Below are 19,126 nucleotides of genomic sequence, written 5' to 3' on the forward strand. Positions count from 1 at the left end.
TTACTACTGTGCTACTATTAAGTACATTCTGTTGACAAGCAGGAAAGAAATGAGATGAGACCAAAAACGGAAAGTAAATGATGACATCAAAAAATTAGGTGGAGGGAAAGACAAACGAGAAAAGAGTTTAAAAGAGGAAAGGAAAAGAGAGAGAAAAAGTTGTTTTATCTTGCTGCAGCACCCTAACTATGGCCTTGCAAGATCTGGTTGAGCTGGGTGCAAGGAAAGGAAGACAAAATGGCCAGGCTGTTATAAAAAGAAAAATGACCTTGCTGGCAAGCTGCAAGCTATCAATTACTGCAGCAGCCATCAGTGTGCTGTCTTGTCTTACTCCAGTTGACCTGAGCCACCTGAATTTTGTCCCCCTGCCATTGTTGGCAGCGCTGTTCTCAATTGCATGGTACCTCTCTTATTTCAATTAAAGCACTTTCACAAGGTGTACCAGATAAGTCAGCCCTTATCCATTCAGATATTCTTAGTCATTAAAATATTAATTAAAGTGTTAAAGAACATGAAATTCAAATGATAATACATACCATGGGACCAGGTTTCCCTCTAATTCCTGGAGGACCTGGCAAACCAGCAGCACCCTTTCAGAAAAACAATTAAGTTTCTACCATTTCAATGAAAAATTACTACACATTCCCATTAAAACAAAAGCAGCAGACAGTGTAATCCTGTTCTTCCTTTCTCATAAAACTCTACACTTCCAGTTTAGTGTTAAAGTATTCCTAGAGATGATCTAGATCACAGAAGTAATTATTTTGGCTTTCACTTTTTTCTACATTACAAGTTTCATAAAGACTGAATAGAACACAAGATTTAAAATTTTCTAACAAAAAAGTCACTAATAGGTTTCTTTGATTAGTTTATTTCAACACCAATCCATATATATAAAGAATTTTTCTTAAGCAAACAAACAGCTAGAGGCAGAAAAGGCTATCCCTGAACAGAATGGGTGTGCAGCTCTCTTCCCATTGTCTACAAGAAAAGTTTGATAGCGGTGAGAAAAGCTCCACATCACTAAGTATATCAGATTCCCCTCCTTTTTCCCTCATCACATTTGTACACTGCTCAGAAGGAGAAACTTGAATTGGATGTTATCAGGAAGATATCAAAGGTTCTCTCAGGAACTTCTACTTAGGGTTGCCAAGTCTCTTAGCCCATTTGACAGGGGGATTTGGGGGGGCAGGCAGGGGCATCACCAACATGATGATATCGCCCAGAAGTGACATCATTGTGCTGGGTACACACAGAGATGAGTCACATTTTACCATCTAATAGCCTTTATTGTATTGGCATGGTTACATTTGTTTTTCTAGTTTTATCACTGTGTTGGGGACAATGTGGTATTTGGGCAAAACTCTATGGGTTTTTTTGCCCTCTGAACCATAGTTTGCTCAAATATGCATAATGTTATCATATTGTGGATATTGCACAGTGACATCCCTGTTTAGGGGAGGAGTTTCCCCCACCAGCCAGCTGGTCCATGGCAGAGAGGAGCCCCAGAAACTAGGGCTCCCCTGCTAGGACCTGAGGACTGGCAGTCCTGTTTCTACTCTAGTTGATATTCTCTCCATGTCTATATGTAGAGAGGGTGGGTGGGTTATATCACATAAATAACATGAAGAAAGCTGTAAGTAAAAGCTCACTCTTACTTCCTGCACCCATAATCCTTCTGTGTGTTAAAGGCTCCTTTGGCAGTGTGGCTGAATTATTAGGCTGCATCTAAACACACTTATTGAAGAGTAAGTCTCATTGAACAAAATGGGATTTACTTCAGAGTATGTGTGTTTTAGGATTGTAGCCTTTATGTCTAACTATTTTTTTTTCTGCTGATGGAGAATGGCAATGGTTGGGTACTAGAAAACAGAAGGTTAATTTTTCCGGAAGACAATCTTGCAAAATAAAAGTTTGGCTTGAAAAACATAATGGACATTTCAGCAAGTGGCTATACTTAAGAGATTAATAAGCACAATGACACAGAATATTACCATTGTGCAGTACAGTCATAAATGAAGAGCTTAAATTCCAAGATGATTAAGCTCTCTAAAACTTGGTTGAAACAGAGTTGTTAGACATTCTTACCTTGTCTCCAGGGTACCCCAGCTCCCCTGGCTCTCCTGTAATGCCTTGTTCACCCTAAGAATGCATTATTATATACAGACCCATCAAGAGAGTTATATATAGTTTGTGTTTATAAAGTCCAACAAACAAAGAAAAAATTAAATAAATGTTTGGTATTTTATGAAACAGGAAGACTACAATTTTAGAAGCTCTAATTATTAAAGCAGACTGCAAAGTTTCATGTCGTTATTCACACTAGCAGAATTTAAGGGCTGGAGCCATGGATTGTTTTGACTAGTGGTGGTGCTTCCCGAGTCAAGAGATCTTTCAAAATTCTCGCACTGGCGGAAGACTGATTGCACTGAAAGAAAGCACTGTCACAAATAGAATAAATCTGAGGAGTCTAATCCAACAGTAGCAGGAACTATATGTTGGGCAAAGTTATATAAAACCAATCTATGGTTGAAATAAATGCAGAACCTTATTGCTTTAAAGAGTGTGAAAGGATTCTTTGTAGAATTGCGTTAATAGATAAGGCTTAAAGTTAAAATAACTCTGATAATGAAACTATTTAGATCACCTTATCACCTTTCAATCCAGGCTGCCCCATACTCCCTGGAAGACCCTATACAAAATAAGAGAGCAGCAAATGTAACATCTCATGCTTTGGTACAAAAAAGTATTTAGCAGATAATTGTGTACAATCTACATAATATTTTAAGGTTCTTTCCTTGGCTGTGTATTCATTTCTGGGTTCAATTCAAGGTATTGGTACTCACTTTTAAAACCTTTATGACCAGGAGCCCATATATCTGAAGGACTGCCATTCCCAACATATTCATGTGACTCTGTACTCACTTTGTAACAGCCTAGGCTTGTGTTAGCAGACAGACTACTCACAGAGGGGCAGTTTTTACTTTAGAGAGGTAGAAACACGCTTCTTATCTCAAAAATTCTAAGTGCAGAGCAGTTTGACTAAAATAATCAAACTGACACAATAATGAAAATGACACAAAATGGATGCCAGTTAGAAACCAGTCTACACAAGTATTTTTGAAAGGTAAGTAAGAGCAGCTGACTCTCTATCCTGTCCACACACCAGAGAAATGCATAACTGCAGGACAATGGATCTCCCAAAACCTATTGACTAATCTCATCAAGACCAACCTTACTTCCTCTGTACCCACATACCTTCATTAAGTGATAGTTATGCAGTGCTCAGTTCTATTCTCCAAACCCATTAGCTTTCCTGTCCAGTACTTGCATGGTCGTCAAGCTTTACTCACACATTTTGTCCACCTCAGGAAAGCCCATCATTATAGTTTTTCAGACAAATACATCAGCTTGCCCCAGGGTTCATTTTGCCCTACATCAAGAGCACCCAGCCTTGGATTCTCCACATACACCTCACTTTGTTGGACTCTTTTCATTAAATGCTGGTTGTTTTGCTGCTTCTGTGGACCTCTTTTTTCAAGACTAGATTAGAACAGTAATCTAGAGTCTCTCTCCCCCTCGTGTTTTCTCTTAACTAGCTCTTGTATGTGTTTATTGTGCACATTTTTGTTTTATTCTTTCTCTTTTAATAAAAAACCTTTCCAGATGAACATCTGCCTGGTTTATTTCAAGAGTTCTCTTAAGGGAAAAATCCCCATATACATAGGTACCCCCTCTCCCTCCTAAAAATAATTCCCTCAACTAATTAGGACACCTCCTATTTGGGTAACACTTGGGCTTTGTCAGTGACTGCGCTATGAATGTAAGAACATAAGAGAATCCATATTGGATCAGGCCAATGGCCCATCCAGTCCAACACTCTGTGTCACACAATGGCCAAAAAAATGCCTCTGTAACAGCTTCCAAGAAGATGTCAGGGAGGCTTCTATACTCCTCACTTTTTGGTGAGGCTGTGCAACAGAACTAATCCACAAAGCTCTTGAGATGGTCTTGGCCAAAGTGAATATATCCATATAGTGAATTTAAAGTGTTTTTTTCAATGTGATTTTAAAGTATTTTACTTTTTATTTTAATGATTTTATTATGTGATTTGTACTGCCATTTTATTTTATTTTATTATGATATCTTCCTTGAGTTCCTACTTGGTCATGACAAATGCAGCTATATAAATATTTTAAATAAACTACCAGTACTGTACCAGAGGTCCAGGAATTCCAGGTTGTCCAGATGGTCCCACTGGCCCTAAAACACCCTGAAAGGACAACAAATAGTGTGATCACCCATACTTATAAGCTTATAAGATAATGTAGCTTATTAGATAATGTAGAATATTTGTTGCTTGATTGTTCATTGTCTGACCCATTCTGATTTGTCGGTATGCTAATTAAACTGTGATTAAATGACTAAGACAGATAATGCAGTTTTCTTCTTTCCCCAGCATTGAAGTACACAGTAAACCACCCTGGCTGCTAGCAGCAGCTTTAAAAAGGAAATACCACAGAGGAGCTAGTACTATGATACCTTTTGTAGATGGGAAAGGGTGTTCTGATAATGATATATTATATCTAATAGTGAAGGGGGGCATCTGCAGAAACTGAAAACTATGGATCATTCCCATTCACAAAGAAGTAAGATTTTTCGAAAAACTTGGGGAATCTCCCAGCAGGTTTGCAGAAAAATCGGAGAACTTCAAACAAAAACATAAGCAGGGTTAGGTTCTCCCAAAACATATTGCTGTCTGTGCTTGTGCATGGAACATGACTGTCAGTTCACCTCATGGCTCTCCTCACAGTGAAGGCAGCAGCTGGAGGGCAGGCAGCTGGAAGAAGAGTGGGAATATAGGCTGCTGCCACTGCTTGAGCAAGGTAGGTGGCGACTGTAAGAATAAGGGGAGAGCAAAGAGGGAGGAAGACCCAGTGGACTGAAGCAGTGGTGGCAATCCTGGTGGGCAGGCAGGTGGGCAGGGAAGAAGGTATGAGGCCCACTCCCCCCCCCCCGCCCTTGAGTAGCAGAGGCAGAAATAGACGGAGGTGACAAGTGGGTGGTCCAGTGAGCAAGGGGGACGAGGAAAGGAAGAGAAACAAAGAAAGGAGTCTGTGTGTATGTGTGTGATGAGAAGGATGCAGAAAGAGAGAAATGAACACATGAGTGAGAAATTGGCTGCAGAGTGCTTGTGTGACATGAGGGTGTTGGAGGACTAGAGACTAACTGTGTATGTGCTTCAGGAGGCACTGGGAATTCAGAAAGAGAGACAGCAGGGATGGGGGAGACTATAATGAAAGACAGACAGATGTTTTTGGGGAAATGCAGGGAATGGAATGGCCACTCCCACAATTTTTTTTTGCAGATCCCTGCTTGTCAATATATCTAATTCTCAATATGGCCCCACCTGTGGATACCTAAATCTTTAAACTGATGCCACAGACAGACAAGAAAGATCTTTCTACAAACCTGAGAAAAGCCTCCAGTTTGCAGAAAAAATCTGATCTTTTTTAAAATTGAAAGGTTAACCCTCCAAAAATAATATAAGCAGGCCCATAGCCTTAAAAAATGAATGATCTCAGTGATTGTTCTAGGCAACCACAGTATTGCCAGTCTTCAAAGTCTTGATTTCTCTCAGTAAAAGGCAGAGGGAGGGGCAGGGTCCTTTTAGGGCTATTTTGGCCTTTGAGGGAGGACCCATTGGAGCCAGGCTTGGCAACAACCACCAAATGATGTATACCACATAATTACCACTATTGCCAAAAGTTAAATGCAGCACATGAGCCAGGTGCACAGCTACCCCTGTCAGACACAGAGCCTTCCCCAAGACTACTTTATTCTGATCCAGCTGTCAGAGTACTGTTCCTCACTGTCTCCTTTCTCTCAGTGGTTACTGATGTGTGCACAAGAGGAAAAAAAAATCCCAGTATTGAAACTATAATTATACAATGTTCCTGGAAAAGTGTTGTTGTGCTTTTCTGTAATATATGTGGAAAAGAATTGTAAAATTGTACCATGAAGGATTGGTACCAGACACATGCATGCCACGCTTGGGCACACCTGTTGAAAGCTGCACATGGTCCCTATGCATGTCAGTCTGCAACAGAAAAGTTAGATTTGTTTTGTTTTGTATAACTGTAATTGAAGAATAGCACTATTGAATTGCCCTGACAAAAATGGCCAGGTGGTTTTTTTAAAAATAAAGTAATCAGTTGAGTTTGTATCAACAACAACATGACCTAATAAACAGTGGGGGCACATTCATTGTGGAAATACACAAGAAAGGTTCCTCCCCACCATTCAAGGATAAGGCATACCTTCCTTTCCATGAAAAAAATCAGTCCAGAATGTCATACTGTGAATATATATTTTTAATTCACTTTTTCTGATTTGAAATCTGGCAGTTTTCAGTGGAAAAACCAGGCAGTGCATAGTTCATGAATGAGTACAGGAAACATTGTATGGAATCAGCAACAAAAAGTGTACAACTCTGACTGCTGAAATGGAGAAAAACCTCTGTGTTTAATCACTCACTGTTGGGACTATAGCGCTTCAGACTGCAGTCAGTTTTAAACACTTGCCAGTGTTAAAAAACCCACCTATCTATAACTGAAATTTACATAATAATAGGACAGCTTCTACCTTTTGATGTCCTACATTTCTATATGAAGGGAATTAAAAGGAAGGCTTGTAATCTTCCACCTGCAGCTTAAACTGAGATGATTAAAAAAAAAAACAACATACCATATACTTATTTAAATACTCAACTCTGAATCATCACTCAAGCTCAAAACTCAGTGAGGAAAAATATCTCAGCACAAAGTAAGGAATGCCCATTGTCTGAGGAAAAAGAGACCAGACTGCTCACAGCAACAGACCAAAATATTTGCACCAAACACCCCATATTAATTAATTAATTGGATTAGATTTTAGCCTGCCCTTCCCGTAGAACAGGCTCAGTGTGGGCTACATCATAAAAACAGTCAACAGTAAAATAAGCATACAGATAAACATGGAGATTTTGTTTTTTCAGCATTCTTCTAGTAGGCCTTTTGCCATATTTCTGTAGTGCCATCCTGTTTTGTGCCCTGATCTGGATAGCCCAGGCTAGCATTTGTAAGGAATACCAGGGTTGTGACATGGAGGCAGGCAATGGCAAACCACCTCTAAGGTCTCTTGCCGATAACCCCACAAGGGGTCACTGTAAGTCAGCAATGATGTGACAGGAAACAAACAAATTGAAAATCCTGTTTTGCATCTGCCCATGCAATATTCATAGCTTCAAGATGGGTAACAAGTGTTAAGAGATAAAAATCATATTGAAATGTACACGAAGAACAGATTGCGTTGGGCACAAAATATGTGATCCCTTTTTATTTTATTTTATTTATTTTATCCCTGTTTTAAATGTACACAAATATCCTTTCATGTCACTGCTTTCCAGAAACAAACAAATAAAAAGCAGCTACCATTATGAGCTTTGTATTTTTTGGCAAAGTTCATCTTGGTCCTCTTCCCATAATACAGACTTAAAAAAAAAAAAACAAAACCCAGAGTAATGGTACACAATTTTAACTTAATTGGAAAAGCCACTGATTTAAATGGAGCTTACTTCGAAGCAAGTGTGCTTAGGATGTCAGCCATAGTCTGGAAGTTGTGATCTGGCAATGGCTTAATGTACTTTTGTCAAGAAACAGGCAGCTCAGTGTTGATGTTATGGAAAAACGTATAAGGCAAAAGCCAGCACTAATTTAAAAGCTGGCTGAAACTATTCCAACTATATGAAAGAAAATAATGTAAGTTCTGTGTGTTGATTTAGACTTGCACATAAGCTTGGAAGAAAACGAAGGCTTTCTACAAGTTTGAAACAGAAATATATTTCCACCAAAGGGGAGAAATAACTCCTAGTTTTGCTACTTGCTACTTGGCAACACCCAAGAGAAACGCATTACACATTTCTGTTTTAGGAAGGAAGAAGAATGTTGTGAAGAATCAAAATTATGGCACTGAGAAGTACGTTGTGTAATATGATGACTAAAGAATACAGGTTTGATTATTTTTAAGAAATTCCTTCCACTACTCACATACCCCCCCCCAAAAAAGATTAGTTTTAATTTACAAGAAAAATGCTAAAAAGTCTTAACATACTTTATAAAATCAAATGGAAACAATGCATTTGAGCAAAATACAATTCAGCTTTTAAAAGATAAATTTATGGAGATAGCTGCTTTTCCCACTGATTTGTAATGGATTAAAGTTGCATTCACATATCTATGTGAATGCAACTTTAATCCATTACAAATCAGTGGGAAAAGCAACTATTTCCATAAATGTGAGGGGGTGAGATTTTGATCCAGAAAGCATTTTATAGATATGCATGAACTTTCACATATACAAGAGCTTTCTTTCACAAATGCAAACAATTTAAAAAAAATAGCATTGAGCTACAGCAACAGAAAATGTTGATAATACACTAAGCTTCACCTCATGTGCCATGCCTCACACACTAATCAGTGCATGTGTCCTTCATGTACTTGCTTGCATGACTGCAGTAAGGCACAATGCTGAACACAGCAGAGGATGCCCTCTGGAATCAGATTGCCAATCACAAATGCCAAACTTCTCCCACTCCATAAGGAGTGTTTGCTTTCATGTTTCACTTTCACCCAGAGAGAGGGAACTAAGACTGCAGCCCACATCACTCCACCAAATATCAAACACATCTCTCTCCAAATCAGATTTGCAATACCAGCACATTTTAGCACCAAAATCTTGTTATTGATTATTTTAAATATAACAAGTTTTTCTTTTAAGAAGCTTCATCTGAATTGTTCTGTATTTGAAGCTTCAGTGAATGCAAACCACAAGAAATGAGTAATGTTTATTTTTCTCTTCCCCTTTCTCTTATCCTTTTTTGAGCTTGAATTCTAACTATATTTTCCACTAATAGAAGACACTTCCAACAACAGAGTGATTTTCACTAACTGCTCTGTCTTACTGCAAACTCTCACTGCTCAGATGCTATTTGTGGGGTCCATTAATCCACAGGATTGGAATGGGGGAGTATGGATAACTGTAGCAGGAAGGGGAAGTTCCTTTTGTGAGTGCTGCTGCACTTAGGTAGTAGCAGGGGATCCCCCGGTTTGGAGGCCCTCCTCCCTTTTCAGGATTAACAAGAATACAGAGCATCACTACTCTCTGTCTGGGGCAGTGATGCTCTTGGTGCTGGGGAAGAGAAGTGGGAGGGTTTATAGTGTCCTGGCCCCACTGATGGATCACCTGATGGCGCCTGGTTTTTGTTGAGGGGGGGACACTGGTCTGATCCAACATGGCTTCTTGTATGTTCTTATAAAGTGGGGGGATGTCTACTGGGTGCTCCATTATACTCTATGGAGACAGATTCCCATAAGGTATAATAGAGAATTGATCTGCAGGTATCTGGGGCTTGGGGGAGGGCTGTTTTTGACGTAGAGGCACCACACTTTAAGCATAGCACCCTGGTGCCTCTCCTCAAAACATCCCCCTCCCCAAGGGGGTACAATTCTATGAAGTCCAAAAGAAGGTGCCCCTATCCTTCATTATTTCTTAATTGAGGGAAGGCATTTAAGAGGCATGTGGTCCCTTTAAATGTGATGCCCAGAACTCCCTTCAGAGTTCAATTGTGCTTGTCACATCTTGCTTCTGGCTCCACCTTCAAAGTCTCCTGACTCCACCCCCAAAGTCCCCAGATATTTCTTGAGTCAGACCTGGCAACCCTAGGTAGTACTAGTATCCAAGCCTTTCTTTATATGCATAATTAATTGAGGATATTTCTAAACAGAGTAAAGATTAAGTAAGAGAGAGGGAAAATATAAGTTAATTTCTTTCTAAAATGTAGAAAGCCACTTGGTAAATTTTTTAGCAAAAAAGGGAGTGTGGTTATTACCTGAACTTTCTGTTAGACTGAGAACAATGAGAAGTGTTACAATACATGAATGACAACCTAGATTGTACTTCATTTATTCTTTTCTTCATTTGTCCCACTTTAGCTCTACACTGTTGTATTTTTGCAGCTCTTGTCATACTCTTCCCTATGCTGTTACTGAATGTGGCCCATGAAGATTCCAAATCCACCATACTGTCAGCAGTAAGTCTCAAGTATGCAATGTCATTGCACAACAACTTACCACAAGCCCAACCCCTTACAACAGCGGTTCCCAACCTTTTTGGCACCAAGGACCGGTTTTGTGGAAGACAATTTTTCCACGGACCAGAGGTGTCTGTGCAATGGTTTCAGGATGACACAATTGTGCATTTTATTTGTATTAGTTTGGGGTAGCGGTTAAGTGTGTGGGCTCTTATCTGGAGAACTGGGTTTGATTCCCCACTCCTCCGCTTGCAGTTGCTGGAGTGACCTTGGGTCAGCCATAGCTCTTGCAGAGTTGTCCTTGAAAGGGCAGCTTCTGGGAGAGCTCTCTCAGCCCCACCCATGTCTATTGTGGGGGAGGAAGATAAAGGAGATTGTGAGACACTCTGAGACTTGAAGTTGAGGGTGGGATATAAATCCAATGTTGTTTTCTTCTTCTTCCATTGTAATATATAATGAAATAATTATACAATTCACGGCGCGGTCGCTAACAGGCCACGAACCAGTAAAAGGGGTTGGGGACCTCTGCTTTACAACAGCCCAGGGGTTAGGGACCTCTGCTTTACAACACTGATGAGAATACAATGAAATACCATGACCTGCCATATTGCGAGCCTTGAAGGAAAAGCATCTTCTCCCAACAGGACACTGCCACTGCCAAACTACTGAACATTCTTTTTCCAGGGGATGTAAGAACTATAAGCAATACATACATAACTATCCTTAAAATTCTTTAATCCTTAGAAGAATTTGTCATACATATACTATATAGCCCTGCAGCCCCTACATAAATGATTAAATAACATTCTGAAAAAGGGATACAAGATGAAGAGTTATACTCACTCTAAGTCCAGAAAATCCAGGAGGGCCAATACCACCAACCAGCCCCTTAGAAAAATAAGAGTTTGAAAAAGGTACATCATAGCATGTATATTCCTGAACAATAGTTAAGGGCAAATAGTTAAGAGAGAATCATGCGGTACAGTTGTTAAGACTGTCAGGCCTGAATCTTGGACAGCCAGGTTCAAATCGCTACTCTACCATGGAAGCTTGCCTGGGTGAATTTGGGCCTGTCACACGCTCTCAGCCTAGCCTACCTCAGAGGCCTGTTGTAAGGATAAAATGAAGGGGAGGATAATGATCTAGGGAGGTGCTTTCACACTCATTGAATAACACACCTTCTGATCACTTTCAATGTACTTTGCAACTGGATTTTACTATGTGAAATGGCAAAAGCCACTTGCAAATGATTGGTAAAATGCTTTCAAAGTAGACTGAAAGTTCATTATTTTAGCATGTGTCCCACTTTCTCCTTAGTCCCCCTATATTCTGTGGAATGCAACCAGTCCACTCATAATATGTATAAAATATACCAGTGTATTTATATTAATAGCCAATGCTGGCCACCATGTAGATTTTTAAAAATGTTAAATATGACCATCCAAACCTAAAATTTATGGTTTTGCAAATTCAAGGTCAACCCCAAATGGTGTTTGATATTGTAGCAGCAGCCACTATAGCCAAGAGCAGGAGAAAGAGGGGAAGGGGAGCCAAATTTATTTATTTGTTAAATTTATATTCTGTCCTCTCCCTAAGGAACAGGATGGATTACAGTGATAAAACAAAAATTGCATATAAAAACAATATATAAAATAATAAAATCATAAATAATCAATAAAATATAAAAAGTGAATGGGTGGATAAAGTCCAGGGGGGCCAACAGAATAATATCAGGAGAAGCCTCCCTGAACAAGACTATTTTGCAAGCCCTGAGGAAGTTCAGAAGATCCCACGGGGCTCAGACCTTATCCAGCATTCCACCAGGCTGAGGCCAAGTTGGAAACCCCCCCTATCCTTGTGGTAGCCAACTGGACCTCTCAGGAGGCCCAGTACCACTACCAAGTTGCACAATAATGTGCAGCATACAAAGGGGATTATAGTGAGAGAGTTGGTTTACTTTTATTTATATCCTGTTTTTTTCCTCAATGGCAACCCAAAGTGGCTTATATTATTCTCCTCTCCTCCATTTTATCCAAGCCTGATGGGAAGCAGAAGAATCAGTGCAGAGGATGTGGGAAGGGAGCCAGCAGAAGGAAGAAATCTTTGCAAGCCATCCTCCTACCACCCAAAGGTCTTGATGTGGCCTGCAAACACAGGCATACAAAAAGCAAAGAATACAAATTCTATGAAACATAATAATTTTGATGTTTTAGAAGGACAAAAATGAGGCTGGCCAGACAATAACGTCCCAGCTAGGGATGTGCATCTGAGCATATCTGAGCCAAAAAATCTGGTATTTTCCAGCTATTCTTTCAGTTGGATATAGATTAGGTTGGGGGTTTTTTTTGCTATCTAAAATGGCCAAGCCCAAAATCCTCCCCAAATTTGGGAGTCACCAGATAGTTGAAGTTAAAGGGCATTTAAAGTGACTGCAGTCCCTTTAATACCTTCTGGGTGAACTGATGGCTTGGTAAAGGTGTTCAAAAAGACTGCAAGTCGTTCAAACACCTTTGGAGTTCACTTGCAGCTTGGAGAAGGTGTTTAAAGGGACCTTGATCCCTTTAAACAACTTTCCGCTTTCAACTGAAATCAATGGAGGATGAGGACATCTTCTGTGGAGGCCTATAGAATGGATACCCTGCCCAATCTTTTTGAATCTTGAAGGATTATTTGAGAAGTGGCACCAGCAGCCATGCTGAAAATTTGGTGCCTCTACCTCAAGAAACAGCCCCACCCCAGATCGATTCTTCATTATACCCTTCAGAGACTATTAACTATAATGAAAAAATTCAAGATTTATGAAAAAAAATCCAAATCTCAATACCATACCAGTATTGGGATTTGGGAATACTGGAAAATACTGTTTTTGAGGGGTACAATATACATGAATCCAAAAAATACCAGCATTTTTTTTTTTGCACATCCCTAGTCCCAACTATTAACCTTTATAATTTATTTTTATTCTAATGAATTTATTTATTTCCACAGATTTATAGGCCACCGTTTCCCATAGTGGGCTCAGGGCAGCTTCCAACATAATAAAACAATTGAAACAGTTTAAAACAATTAAAACAGTTCAAACAGTTTAAACAGTTTAAAATTAGAACATTTAAGCTACAGCTCACATTAATTAAGGCAGCATGGATAGTGTGGATAGATCAATTAGGCATACTTGTCCCAACCTAGATGTTCAAAAATCTCAGCTATATCGGTTGCAGGGGTGGGCTGGTTTAGGTGATAAGGACATCCATCTGCCTCAGCCACAGGCCCGGCGGAACAGCTCCGTCTTACAGGCCCTCCGGAATGGTAACAAATCTGGGAGGGCCCAAACCTCCACAGGGAGCTGATTCCACCAGATTGGGGCCAGAGCCAAAAAAGCCCTGGCCCTGGTCGAGGTAAGCCGGATGTCTCTTGGGCCAGGGACGGTCAGAAGATGTTGATTGACCGATTGTAATAACCTCCAGGGCTCATATGGGGAGAGACGGTCCCACAGGTATTCTGGTCCCACGCCATGTAAGGCTTTAAATGTCAGTACTAGAACCCTGAAGCGGATCTGGTACTCGATTGGTAGCCAGTGCAAACTGTGCAGTGTCGGCCAACTGCTCGCCTGTACAGGTGATTCAGGCAGCAATCATGCTGCCGCATTCTGCACCAGCTGGAACTTCCAGATCAACCTCAAAGGCAAGCCTGTGTAGAGTGAGTTACAGTAGTCTAGTCTGGAAGTGACTGTTGCATGGATCACTGTAGCAATGTCCCAGGGGACCAGATAGGGTCCTAGTTGATTGGCCTGCTGCAGATGGTAAAAGGCAGATCGTGCAACAGCTGTGACCTGGGCCTCCATAGAAAGGGTGGCATCCAGTATCACACCCAAGCTCCTCACCTTCTGAGCTGGCACAAATGGTGCGCCATTCAGAGTGGGGAGCTGGATGCCCGATCTTAGCCCCCCACAACCTATGTACAAGACCTCTGTCTTAGCTGGATTAAGCTTCAGCCGGTTCAGTTGTAGCCAACCGGCCACTGCTTCCAGTGCCCTGGTTAGATGGTCTGGGGCAGAGTCTGGATGGCCGTCCATCAACAGAGCTGGGTGTCATCTGCATAATGGTGACAACCCTGCCCAAAACCTCTGGCAATCTGGACAAGGCAGCACATACAGATGTTAAACATCATCGGCGAGAGAATGGCTCCCTGCAGTACACCACACTCTAGTGGGTGAAGCAGGGAGGTCTGCTCACAGATCGCCACCCTTTGTCCCTGACCACGGAGGTGAAAAGCCTAGAAAGTGAAGGGTTCTGTCATTAGCTCTACTATACCCTTCACAGAATCGTTCTCTTTCCCATTATCCCTTCTTTTCATCTTTCACCCTTCTCCAAAAGTACTTGTTAGCCCAAAGCAATATTGGAGTTATCTTGTTGCTGTTTCTCCTTAGTATTTCTTGTGGTGATGCACTATGCAGAGTATATTCAGACATGATCTTAATCCTATTCTCATAACTATCTAGACACTTGTTATAAAAGAAGGTAACACACAATTGGTACCCTCCTTCATTTCCTTGCATGAGAAGTCAGAAATGTTTCTGTCATGCATGTGCTACTTGAAATCACAGTGAAAGAAATGTCATTTACAAGGAATGATGGAAATGAGGGTGATATTTGGACATCTGTGGGAAGGCACTCAGAGAGCTCTAAAAATTAGTAGTAAACATCAGAATGTTCTGCTATTTCCCTCTGGGTCTCTTAAAATCTAAATTACTAGCAAATGTCAACCATCCATCAAATAAACACCAAAAGCAAACATGAGAACAGTAAAAGGATAAAGCCTTAACCAGAACAAGCCCTCTAGGCCCAAGTATCTCCACTAATAAAAATTAACCCCTTAAAACTGCTTTCAAAATGAACACATTTCAGTGTAGGCTAGTGAGCAGCACTAGTTTAGACACTGATAAATTAGGCTCATGATAACTAAATGAAATTTTAAATATTTGATAATTCTTAGGGCTCATTCATACTGAGGCTTCCAGCCTGGCACTATATCAGGCTTCCAGCCTGGCACTATATTAGGCACTGAGAGAAAAACACTGGAAGACAGATACTAAGTAGTACTTGGTTTTGTACAAACAGCTGGGTTTTTTTAAATGTTTCTAGTCAGTAATTCCGTTAGCCTCCTCTTTGCTGTTTGCACTATCAGAAATCATTATGGGATCAGCTTGGTCCGTTGCTGCTTGCAGAAGTTGCTGCTTGTTGCTTGCAGTCTGCATAAATACACATCATCAGAAAACCCTCCATTTTGTAGCTTATCATGTTTTGTTCTATAATGGATAAACAACAATAAAGTGACACATGCTGAACACATATAATCATACTTACAGGACTTCCATCAGGACCAGGGGGGCCTCTGTTTCCCAAATCACCTGGAAGACCCTAGTAAAAAATACAAACGCAATAATTTTGTAAGGAATTACATGATCGTAAAGCATTACATTTTGGATTTGGATTTAATATTATTTGTAATTAATGTTAATTTGATATGTATGAGACAAAGCTCAGAAACAGTTAAATATTTGCATATACATGACTAATCTTTTTGCTATTTAACTGAGCTCCCAATTCTTCATTCTTTTACTGGCCTAAGGCCTCTTTCACTTTATAGCTATAGTATCTAAGGTTGATTTGCAGTTGTGAATGAATCATCACAGACATACTACTAGAAAAAAATAGTAATGCTGTCTCTCTAGAGTCAATATTTTCCATTGCCAGTAATCAAGAGCTGGATTAAATGACTCCAATAACTCCTCTACACGTGGTGGAAAAGGGAAGGCATGTGCTTTTCCACTCACCTAACATGCAAACATCCACACAGGAGCTTGGTATTATGAGCAAGCATGCAATACAATGTATATACCCACAAATAGCGCATTCAATTTCCCACTTTTGTACAATTACAATTCCTAGGATTAGCCTGGAATAGCCAAATTTTAACGTTGAGAGTTTTCACAATTAGTTAGCTAAAGGCTTTGCAACAGAACAAAGTTCAAGTGCAGCAGCACCTTCAAGATAAACAAAGGTTAATTCTCGGTAAAAGCTTTCATGAGAACGAACATTTCTTCAGCTACATTGAAACAGCCTTCCTCAAGCCTTACATATAGGTAAAAAGAGGGTTAGTTGCCAGGAAGAGCTAGTTAGAGTCAAGATGTATAAGTAGGTGAGCGATGAGTATAGCTGTCATTGGATTAAAGCAGCTGGCAAGACTTGTGAATGGCAGTAGATTAGCACTCAAACACAAAAGTCAACAAACAGATGTGAAAACTAAGTTTGACTCCAGTGGCACCTCCAAGACCAAGTTCAAATCTGGGCATAAATGAAAACTGAGAGACTCAGCATGTGTAGTTACACACAAAAACAGATTTCATCAAGTTTCACACATGGGGTTAGTTGCCAGGAAGGGCTAATTAGAGTCAAGATGCATAAGTACAGCTAAGATCGGAATAACATAGTTGGTAAATTCTGTGAGTAGCAGCAAATTGGCATACAGATAATAAAAGAGTTAACAACAGAAGTGAGAACTAAGTTTGAATCCAGTGGCACCTTTAAGACCAACAAAGTTCAGTTCTGGGTATTAGTGAGAACTGAGTGATTTAGCATGTGCAGTGAGATTTAAAAAAAACAAAACCAATATCTCTGTTAAGACCAAAGGATTCCAATGTCCTGAATGTTATCATAACTTGTAATTCAGTAATCTCCCATTCCAGTCTGTTTCTGGAATTCTTTTGCAATAATAATAATAAGAAGATGATGATGATATTGGATTTATATCCCGCCCTCCACTCCGAAGAGTCTCAGAGCGGCTCACAATCTCCTTTACCTTCCTCCCCCACAACAGACACCTGTGAGGTGGCTGGGGCTGGAGAGGGCTCTCACAGCAGCTGCCCTTTCAAGGACAACCTCTGCCAGAGCTATGGCTGACCCAAGGCCATGCTAGCAGGTGCAAGTGGAGGAGTGGGGAATCAAACCCGGTTCTCCCAGATAAGAGTCCGCACACTTAACCACTACACCAAACTGGCTACTTTGCAGTCCCTCATTGAGTGCCCTAGGAGGATGAAAAGTTCTCCCACAGGTTTCTCAGTTTTGTTACTCTTGATGTCAGAGTTGTGTTCATTTATCTTTGCTACAGGGTTTCACCTGTTTTCCCTATGTAGAGAATTAAAGGACATTGTTGGAATATAATGGCATATACAGTGTTAGAAGATGAGCAAGTGAGTAAGACTGAGATAAGGTAGTTGATGTTGTTAAGTCCAGTGGTTGTGCTGTCTGAGTGTATGGGGCAGCAAAGTTAGCATTTGGGTTTATCGCAAGCTCTGGTACCAGGGTCCACATTCAAATTAGATGTTGTATTATTGTGGGTGAGTAGTTGTTTAGAGATAAGCAGGCTGTGTGTGTGTGCAACAAAAGCTCTGCCCCGCAATACTTGTGAAAGAGAACTATCATTATCCAGTAGAGATTGAGGATGTGTTGACCTGTTTTGAGTTGAGAGCTATAAGCGACTACTACTGGTGTTCTGTTATTGTCTCTTTTGGACCTTTCTTGTGACAGGTTTTCTCTGCATACCATTCTGGCTTTGTTAATCTGTTTCTTGATTTCATCAGGTGGATACTTATAGTTCCAAAAAGTTCATTGTAGATCTCTCAGGAGAGAATCTCTGTCTGTAGGATTGGAGCAGATGTGGCTGTAGCATAGAGCCTGGATGTATACAGTGGATCATTTGATATGTTTATGATTGTAGCTAAAGCATGTAGGTGTTTGTTGGTCAGTAGGTTTCTGGCATAAGGCGGTATCTATGCACAGATTATTCATATTAGTGGGGGAGAGCAGGATACAAACTGAAATAACTAAATAGTGAAAACTGTTCAGAAATTGAAACAGTTTCACTGGCCTTTGGGAACTGTTGGGTTGTATTTCTTGAACACATGGTAATCCCTTTTCAAGGAAATTTTCATATGCAGTTTGTGATATGGCATGGAGATTTTCCATTAAGAAAAAAAGAGAAAATTCCCACTAACATGTTTAAGCTTTTGGAAAAACCCGAAATAACTATCTGATTTTGATGTTCAGTTCTAAGCAGAATCACACCCTTCTAAAGCCCTTTGATTTCAATAGATATATGAAAGTATAACTCTGTTTAGGATTGCACTGTTAATCAGTGAAAAACATGATGTCTCTTTTTCAAAGTGCCACATATTATATAAATCACTATAACTATTGAGGTGTTTGAAGTAAGTGTTTTGCATTAATGCAATTAAATGTCATGCTACTGTAGAATATCTCAGGGAGGAAGTCTATTAATATCTTATCAGAAAATATGTAGCTGTTCTAGTTTCAGTGCGTTAAGCTGGAAATTTGTTAATAAAATTTATGAAGTATCTCAGATGGACTACTGGCTGTGTAGAACAATTCCATCTGTGTCAGGCTCCACAGAATTTAATCCTCTGGCCAAATATAAGAATTGTAAAAATCACATGCATAATATAATGCCACTACCAAAAAAAATCAAAATGTGGCAAACCCTGTCAGATTTCATGCAATATATAATGGGTTGGGGGGGGGGGGTTGGGGGGGGGGGAGGTTGATACATATGTCCTGGATAACAAAATATTTTTATTTCAACATAATATACAGCCAGTATTTTAATTCATATCCAGACACTATAATTTTCTTGCAATAAAGCTAATGTTTAATATTTTGTTCCACTTTCTGTATGCCAACAATATTCAAAGTATTAATCACAATTACTTTACACGGCTTACTTTCACCTTTTGCTCAAAAGGATACTGTCTTAATGTTACAGCATATAAAGTGGTAGCAAAACTGTGAACCAAAATTAAGCCAAAATAATTTTCAAAACAGGATGCCTACATTTGAAAAAATCAGAAAAGATCTCAAGAAGTCCTAGGAAAAAGCGGGTTGGATCCTCCAAACTGAAAGCACCAAAGAGGATCTTTCCATG

At 40.0% G+C, this 19,126-nt stretch overlaps 1 protein-coding gene across 1 annotated transcript in view; it reads right to left on the reverse strand.

Moving 5' to 3' along the window:
* The window catches only part of COL24A1 (collagen type XXIV alpha 1 chain), a 282,681-nt gene that overhangs the window by 177,628 nt on the left and 85,927 nt on the right, over positions 1–19,126 (reverse strand). Inside the window, exons 13-18 of the mRNA XM_060232149.1 lie at positions 15,493–15,546; positions 10,973–11,017; positions 4,220–4,273; positions 2,648–2,692; positions 2,089–2,142; positions 537–590 (exon numbers count right to left, since the gene is read on the reverse strand). Coding sequence (XP_060088132.1) covers positions 537–590; positions 2,089–2,142; positions 2,648–2,692; positions 4,220–4,273; positions 10,973–11,017; positions 15,493–15,546 — 306 coding nt within the window. The remainder of the gene's footprint in view (positions 1–536; positions 591–2,088; positions 2,143–2,647; positions 2,693–4,219; positions 4,274–10,972; positions 11,018–15,492; positions 15,547–19,126) is intronic.

This window comes from Heteronotia binoei, chromosome 2 (assembly GCF_032191835.1).
Source record: "Heteronotia binoei isolate CCM8104 ecotype False Entrance Well chromosome 2, APGP_CSIRO_Hbin_v1, whole genome shotgun sequence".
NCBI classification, from domain to species: domain Eukaryota; kingdom Metazoa; phylum Chordata; class Lepidosauria; order Squamata; family Gekkonidae; genus Heteronotia; species Heteronotia binoei.